Source organism: Vigna umbellata, chromosome 3 (genome assembly GCF_029865625.1).
Source record: "Vigna umbellata cultivar VRB3 chromosome 3, Vumbellata_1.0, whole genome shotgun sequence".
NCBI lineage: Eukaryota > Viridiplantae > Streptophyta > Magnoliopsida > Fabales > Fabaceae > Vigna > Vigna umbellata.
Window position 1 is genome coordinate 35,607,605 of NC_142167.1, and position 8,180 is coordinate 35,615,784.

At 33.6% G+C, this 8,180-nt stretch overlaps 1 protein-coding gene across 1 annotated transcript; it reads left to right on the forward strand.

Annotated features, from left to right (window-relative positions):
• Positions 1-3,659: 3,659 nt before the first annotated feature.
• LOC124827664 (ACT domain-containing protein ACR4-like) lies at positions 3,660-7,666 on the forward strand. The gene is made up of 8 exons (XM_088110064.1): positions 3,660-4,137; positions 4,927-5,011; positions 5,142-5,187; positions 5,339-5,453; positions 5,559-5,626; positions 5,713-6,303; positions 6,433-6,537; positions 7,082-7,666. The coding sequence occupies exons 1-8, from the start codon at positions 4,134-4,136 to the stop codon at positions 7,421-7,423; spliced, it is 1,356 nt and encodes a 451-aa protein (XP_087966190.1). The 5' UTR covers positions 3,660-4,133; the 3' UTR covers positions 7,424-7,666.
• Positions 7,667-8,180: the final 514 nt, after the last annotated feature.

Consider the following 8,180-nt stretch of genomic DNA (forward strand, 5'->3'; position numbering starts at 1 on the left):
TTTTTGTAAAATAATCCATGTGGATTCAACCTTGCCTGTTTTTCTTAAACTTTTGTAATTAGACTCATGGACCAGATATAGCCCACAATTATGTTTAATTTATATTTCAAAGCTTATATAAAGTCTCAATGTTATCTGTATAAACAAAAATTATTTGCTTAATTTTTAGTTTCAGAAATTCGCTTTTCCTTTTCTTTTCTCTCTTTTCTCTCCATTTTTTTAGGTTCCTCTTTATATATCAATTTTTTTGAATTTCATTAATGGAAACTGATCCTTTAGGATCATTTAACAAAATCAAGATAAAACAAGTTTAATTGTTTTACACAATAGTTTAACACTCTGTTTTCTATTCTTTAATATCAATTTTTCACTTTATAATTACAATTTGCTTTTTTTTTTGTTTTAGAAATTAAATTAGAAAATCATTGAATCTTTATTTGATAATTGTATTGAATGATATTTTGATTTGATTCATATAACTAATTTAATTGATTAATTAAATCAATTAATTATTCAAACTTGGATCTAAATCTTTAGACAACTGTGATAAGAAGAATTGTTTGATTCTTGAACATGTAATTTGACCTTTTATCTTCCCTTGATTTTCACTTTTAACTTTTGTTTGTTTTTCAATTTTTTTCAATTTTGGTTTTCCATTTCTAACCCCTGAACTCCCAATTTTAATTTGTATGGGAAACTACTGAAGATAGATTCGTGGTCTATATTGCAAAATTTAGAGAAAATTTGAAATAATGAAAATCAATAATAATACACACCTTTGCAAGAGAGTCTACATTTAATCTATACAAAGTCAAATTCATGGAGTGATAAGGAAATTTTTCAATGTTCTTCATTCTTGATTTGAAGAAGTGGTTTTAGTGGTCACACTCGATGTTATAGTTTTTTCATGTAATGTTAAAGGTGGAATGATGTATATACTGGGGAAGAAGTTTATGGTAATTCATCATCATAATAGACAATTAACTTTAGGATCTTGTGGGAGTCTACTCTAACAAACATTTCATTTATCTCTTAGTATGCATCCATTAGTTCTTTAAAATTTGTGACTAGGTCACTAACAGATGGAAATGTTGTGCATGAGAGGGTTACTTCATAATGTTGTGCACAAGAGTGTTGCTTGGTAACCATCAAATGAGATCCTAAGAGTTTTCTTAGTGTTAAATTTTTTACCACTAATCAAAGTATACTATCAATTATTGACAAAAATTCTTTCAATCATACAAAAGTTTCTAACTTAAATCAAAGTAAACTCTCAATTAAAGTTAAAAATCTTTGAACTTATATGATTGATATGTTATATAGATTTGACACCATGCCAAATTGCTATAATGTAAAAATCATTATTTTTACTTGATTAAGAAGCAAAAGACATAGATAACAATAAATCACAAGAATCAAAAGAACAAACAAATTTGTTCATCTAACCTCGGATTCTAGTATTACAGCACAATCAACTCCAGAGGCTTAGCACTCCATGAAATGTTTAGATAACATGAAAATAAAAGAAAATAGGATGGATAACATGAGATAAGACAGGATGGACAAAATTTGAACCCCCAAAGGGTTCTTAAGCTTCCTTAATGTGTTTTCCTAAGTCTCTTTATATAGAAATTGGATTGGGCTTTGTTTTAGGCTTTTCCGTTGTTATAATCTTTTTTTATTGTAATGTAATCTCCTTTAATTATCTTCCAAATAATCCAATATCTTTAAAATATATTTGATTGTCGTGGAGATCTAAAAATATTTGAGAAGATATATACTAGATTAAAAAAGATTTGGTAAATATTATCTTTTGATATTTATTGATATAGTTAAATAAGGTAATTATTTAACAATATCAAATAAAATATCTTAAGATATATTTTTCTTAAATTATTTTAATCATAAAAATTTATCGATTATCAAAGTCCTTTTAGTAGAAAAAAAAATAGATAAAACCGCAAGATCCAATTTTTGTTGCACCTTCCTTCTTCTTGGCTAGCCAAATTTTTTCACCTTTTCATGCTATGCTTGGATTGACTTCTTGTGGTCTTGATTATTTTCTATTCTTGGATTTATATTTAAGGTGTCATGAAAATTTAACCAATTTATTTCTACACCTTCAATGAGCTCAACTTAGTTGCAGTTGCACTAACACATCTCAAAATATCCAAAGAACATTTATGCAACTAAAAAGTTATTTTTACGATGTTTTTGTATGTCATGCTAAATAAACCTAATTATAACAAATCCTAATTAAAATATTCTATTAAAGTACAAAAACCAATTAAGAATCTAATATTAAAGCCAAATGAGCACATAAATATACACTCATCACTTAGCATTGTGTTTATGGTAAGCAACATAAATATTGATTAATGAAGGCAACACACAACGAAAGGCACATTCGACTATGTCCATTGTAATTGTTGGCGTCCTTCAAGTTTTTTATTATTAACAAGTGCACAATATTTCTTTTTTCCATCATTAATTATTACTTAAGGATGACTTGGATATTCACAATGAAGGAAAAATTCTAGAGCCTTCAATCACTTTAAGCATTAGACAATGTTCACGCATAGCTAAACTAGTAGAAGTTGGCATTTAATATTTAAGCAAGTTTTATATAGTTGATTTGGTGCTCCCAACCACTTGGATTTGATAATGAATATGTTGAAGAGTTAATCATGTAATTAATCTTGTATTGAGTTGTAATTCTTAGGAATATGGTTTGGTTGAGTGTAGGCTCGATGTTTGTGAAAAACAAGTCAAATACACAATAAAAATGAGTTGAATTGTTTATTAAATTTTTTGAAAGATGCATATGATGAAGTGTAAACAAACACACGTTTTTAAGGCAACAAATGATTTGTCAAAACTTTCCTAAAACTTTATTTTTTACAAGGCTATCCTTATTTTGTTAGGATAAATTTAATAACATGTAATTTAACTAAGCTTAAATAGAAGAAGGATTTATACTGGAGATTTTTATATCGGTTCATTTGTTCAAGCAGACGAAGTCCAATTTTTAATCAATCGATCAAGTTTTGCTAGGCAGACTAATGCTACAAAGATACTACAAAGTATTATTTGAGTATGGGCACACGGGTGTCCGTCCTGCCATACATAACATTTCACAATAATGAGTGATTACGGGCACATGGATGTCCCCCCTTCAATACCTAACCCTTCCCAACAGTAAGTAGAAGGGTAATTTCCTAGGTCTCATACGGTAATGTTGGCGACCGATCCGTTTGGCAGTCCAATAACGTAGATGTCCTTCCGCACAGCGTCCGGTCTCTGCTGGTACACATTACATTAATAATACACGAATTATTCTATTCTAAGTAACGTCATGAAATAGATTTATTTTTATACTTTTGACAACCTATTTCAAATATTTATTTTACAGAACAATTTTAAGAAATTAGAACTCAACTCAATCAAACAGTTAAACTAAATCCACTATTTATTCATTCATTCGCGTCACACATGTTCATTCATCGTTACGTGCACTCTAGCAGGACCCCCTAAAACAACCCGCCTTGCTAACATGCACCGGGGCTCTTTTTCTTCCCCTCTACACTTTTTGGCGAAATAATATAAAATTATAAATAGCGACACATAATACTGTTTTCCAATAGTAACAGAAACGGGTAAGAGAAAGAGAGAAGGTGACAGACAGAGAGAAAGAAAGAAAAAAAAAAAGGAAAGAGAGTTTGCGATTTTTTTGGGTACTTTTCGGATTTGCAGGTTTTGGAGCATCGTGTCGGGGAGGTTCTGATTTTATTAGAGGGGTCTTTTTTTTTCATTTTTCTGGTTAATAATTTTTTATATTGAAAAAAAAAACTATTATTTTACTGTTATGACAATTTATAATTACTTAAATTACTTTTCTTTCCAAAGTTATAGAGAGAAGATTGAAGGTGCGGGTGTGAGATCCCTGTGGGGTGTTCATATTATTATATTCATATAAACACGCTCATATTTATGCGTATTATTATTATATATATGTACTGTTTGTTGCTTCGTACCAACAACAAATCCGCAGAGCCACTTTGTTTGCAAGAGAGAGAATCTACGAAATTTTGGTGTGGTGTTGTGTGGCAGATCACGAATCCTCAGAAACTGCAATGGGTAGGTCGTGTTCGTGGTGTTGTTTTTTTTTTTCTTTTGATTTGTTATGGGTTTCTCGTGCTTTGTTCTTGGAATCTTGTTTCTTTGTTTTGGGCATTCTGAAGTTTTGTTCTTTTTTGTTTTTGTTTCCCTCCCTTTTTTTGCTTTCTGGGTTTTGTGAATCTCTATGTTTGTTTTGGGGGAGAGGAATTGTGTCTGCAATTGGGTGGCAAGATATGTTGTTTACAATTCTGTGTTTTCTGTTTTGTTGTGAAATTTTAAGGCTTTCGCTCTGAGTAACCAATTAGTTGAACTGTGTTGATTTGGGGCGAGTATTTACTTCTTCTTCTTTGTTTCCATAATCTACGAGCTTTCTCTCTCTCTCTGACTAAGAGGTGTGTGTGGTGGATTATTGTTCACATGGTTTCATTGTCCTAATGGGTTCTGTTTTGTGATTCCTTCTTTTAGCATATTAACAGCTAATCATACAGCACGAGGCTTATTCGTACCAAACGACTTTTTTGGGTTCTGGTTTTCTTCATTGCTCGGTTATTCTTTTGTGTTTATTCATCTCTTTACCACTGGCCACTCTCTTTTACCCACCTCAGCCTCTTGTCCCCAGCTCTTATACTCTTTCTCTCTCTCTCACACTGTGCTGTGTTTTAGTATTTTGCAAAGAGGTTTTTTCCATCATTGTCTTCTTTCTCTCTCTGTATATATTTATTGGTCTTGCTTTTGATTCTCATTGGCTATGGGGGTTCTGTTATTGCCATGTTTCGTCATCTGATTGGTTTGTTTTCTCTCTCATAGCTTTTATGTCGGAGGTCAACATGAGCTTCTCTCACTACATGGATGATGAATACGAGAAACTCTTCCGGAGAATGAACCCTCCCAGGTACCAATTTTCACTTCCCATTTGATGAAAGAAAATAAGTCTTCGACTTTGGAAAACAAAGGGAAAAGGATAGAGAATTTAAATGATTCCGTCTTCACATATTTGTCCACATGTTGTCTTGTCTTGTCAGGGTTGTAATCGATAATGAATCCTGCAAGAATGCCACTGTTATACGGGTATGCCTATGCCTATTTCTCCTTTTTAAATGTTTTCTAGTTCTTCTTCCCTTTCTGGACTGCAATTCATGCTTCTATGATTGAAGAACTTTTGCCTGGTTTGATAAAACTTTTATTTGATGGGTTGTTGAAAGTGAATTTAATTTTGCAGGTTGATAGTGCAAACAAGCATGGAATACTTCTTGAAGTTGTACAGATCCTCACTGATCTAAACCTCATCATAACCAAGGCTTACATATCTTCTGATGGTGGATGGTTCATGGATGGTAATAATTTTCTTTGATATTAATTCATTTCTATTACAAATACATTGTTAACCATAAGTTCTGGATGGGGGTTGAAAAATCGAGTAATTTATTTTATTGTACCAGTTTTTAATGTTACTGGACAAGATGGAAACAAGGTTACTGACGAGGCCATTTTGGATTACATTAGAAAGGTGGGTGTCTCATTTGGTGAACTTTATCTTCTCTGCCTTTATCTAACAATCACTGACCATGTGTTTGGTGGCATGTATGTTTTTAGTCTCTCGGTCCCGAATCTTGTGTTACTTCTCCCATTAGATCTGTTGGGGTTGAGCAAACAATGGACCACACAGCAATTGAGCTTATGGGAAGTGATAGGCCAGGATTGCTTTCAGAAGTCAGTGCTGTTTTGACCAACCTCAAATGCAATATAGTGAATGCAGAGGTGTGGACTCACAACACCCGGGCAGCCGCTGTAATGCACGTGACAGATGAAGAAACCGGGTCAGCTATCACTGACCCTAAGAGGCTCTCTATGATCAAGGAACTTCTATGCAATGTGCTTGGTGGTGGCAACAAGAAGAGGGGAGCTAAAACTGTTGTCACAGATGAAGTCACACACACTGAGAGAAGGCTTCACCAAATGATGTTTGCTGATAGGGATTATGAACGAGATAATGATGATGGCTTTGATGAGAAGCAAAGACCAAATGTGAATGTTGTGAATTGGTCTGACAATGATTATTCAGTAGTAACTATTCAGTGTAAGGACAGGCCAAAGCTTCTCTTCGACACAGTTTGTACTTTGACAGACATGGAGTATGTGGTTTTTCATGCAAATATCGATGCTGAGGGGCCGGAAGCATATCAGGTATATCAGATTTACCACTTTGTTCTCAACGTACACACATGTACACGACGTGAGATTCCATTTGTTGCTTGGTGCTAGATGTTGGTCTTTTAAGAACATTAGCTAAATATTTTATGGTTGCTTGTTCAGGAATATTACATCAAGCATATTGACGGGTCCCCTGTGAAATCAGATGCAGAAAGACAAAGAGTGATACAATGTCTTGCAGCTGCAATTGAGAGAAGAGTTTCTGACGTGAGTAGTTTAATGTTACTGAATTTGAGCTTTCTTGATTTATATTTCCACACGTAATTCCTACAGCCATGTTTTTCATTGTTGTGCTTGCCTGTGAGGCCTTATTTTGTCTGTGCAGTGATTTATTCTTAATCTTCTCCCAAACTTCAAGCTGAACTGTGACCCTTGTATTTTTTATATCATGTGATTAGTAGTGGTCCAAGATTAGTTGAAATGCAGTTGGTGGACTTTGACTACAGTTGTTATGTCCCACAACCAAATTGATTTTCTTATTGGGGGTTGAAATAGACTTGTTCAACTAGATTTCTTTTTCGTTTGGTTAATAATAAGTATGCTAATTTGAGTATCTGTCACATTATTCTTGGCTCTACAAGAACTTAAGTAAAATTTCAGGAAACAAACAGTAGCCTTTCATATTTTTATATTATTGATTAGTATCCTTTGCTCTATAGTTCTCCTTAATCTTCATTCTTTGCTCTACTGTTTTGTTGGTCTCCTATTATATTATATGACTATTAATTTGTTATTTTTGATCCTGATTCAGGGTTTGAAGCTAGAACTCTGCACCACCGACAGAGTTGGACTTCTATCTGATGTCACGCGTATCTTCAGAGAGAATAGCCTCACAGTTACAAGGGCAGAAGTGTCCACAAAAGGAGGCAAAGCTGTTAACACTTTCTATGTTCGCGGGGCATCTGGTTTCCCTGTTGATTTGAAGACCATAGAATCCATTAGGCAAACAATAGGAAACACAATCCTTAAAGTAAAGGGTAGCCCTTCAGAGATCAAATCTGTTCCTCAGGATTCTCCCTCCAGATCCCTGTTTAGTGGTCTTTTCAAGTCCAGATCTTTTGTTAACTTTGGCTTGGTTAAGTCCTATTCTTGAGAAAGCCATCACACATGCCCATCTTTTCTTGTACAGTGAAAGAGGTGAAAGATGCAAAGGGCTTACTAGGAAGTGTGACACAACTTTAGTTTAGTGAAGTAGGAACACCATCATATCACACGCTAGAGAAAGTGGCTTGTAAATTCTCTACCCCTTCTTCTCCTTTATGTTTTTCCACTGTGGAATCTAATCACTTGGCTGTGTAACCTTGAAACAATTAGTTTCAAGCACATCATTTGTATATATTCATTCATTTTCTGGCACCAGTTATAATCCTCTCATCTTCCTTCTCTCTTACTTTTGTCTGCTTTCTATTTCTTCCATCTCATTGTGGCTGCTTAAGATTGGTTCCTAATAATATGGTTCCTTTAGTTAAAGTTTGATAAAATATCATTTAAACTTTTTTCAACAGCAAATTACTGGTTGAGCAAGTAACTTTTGAGTCAGAAATTTTCAACATAAAGTATAATGACCCAAATTTCGTCATAAACAAAATTATTCTTCAAATCTTTGCTCACAAGCCAAGGTTGTGGGAGAATCATACCTCCACATCATTGGCTGCTGCGATGGGTCTAATCTCTGATAATCTCAGCCATAATCTTTTTCTGCAAGTTTAGATTAAAATAATTTGAAATATCACCATCATCCTTTAAACCCTTTGGTCCTATTTGATGTGCAAAATCCTTGAAAGGATATGATAGAATTAGAAGATAAAAAACAATGAAAAAGGACATGACATGGGAAATTACAGTGAAAC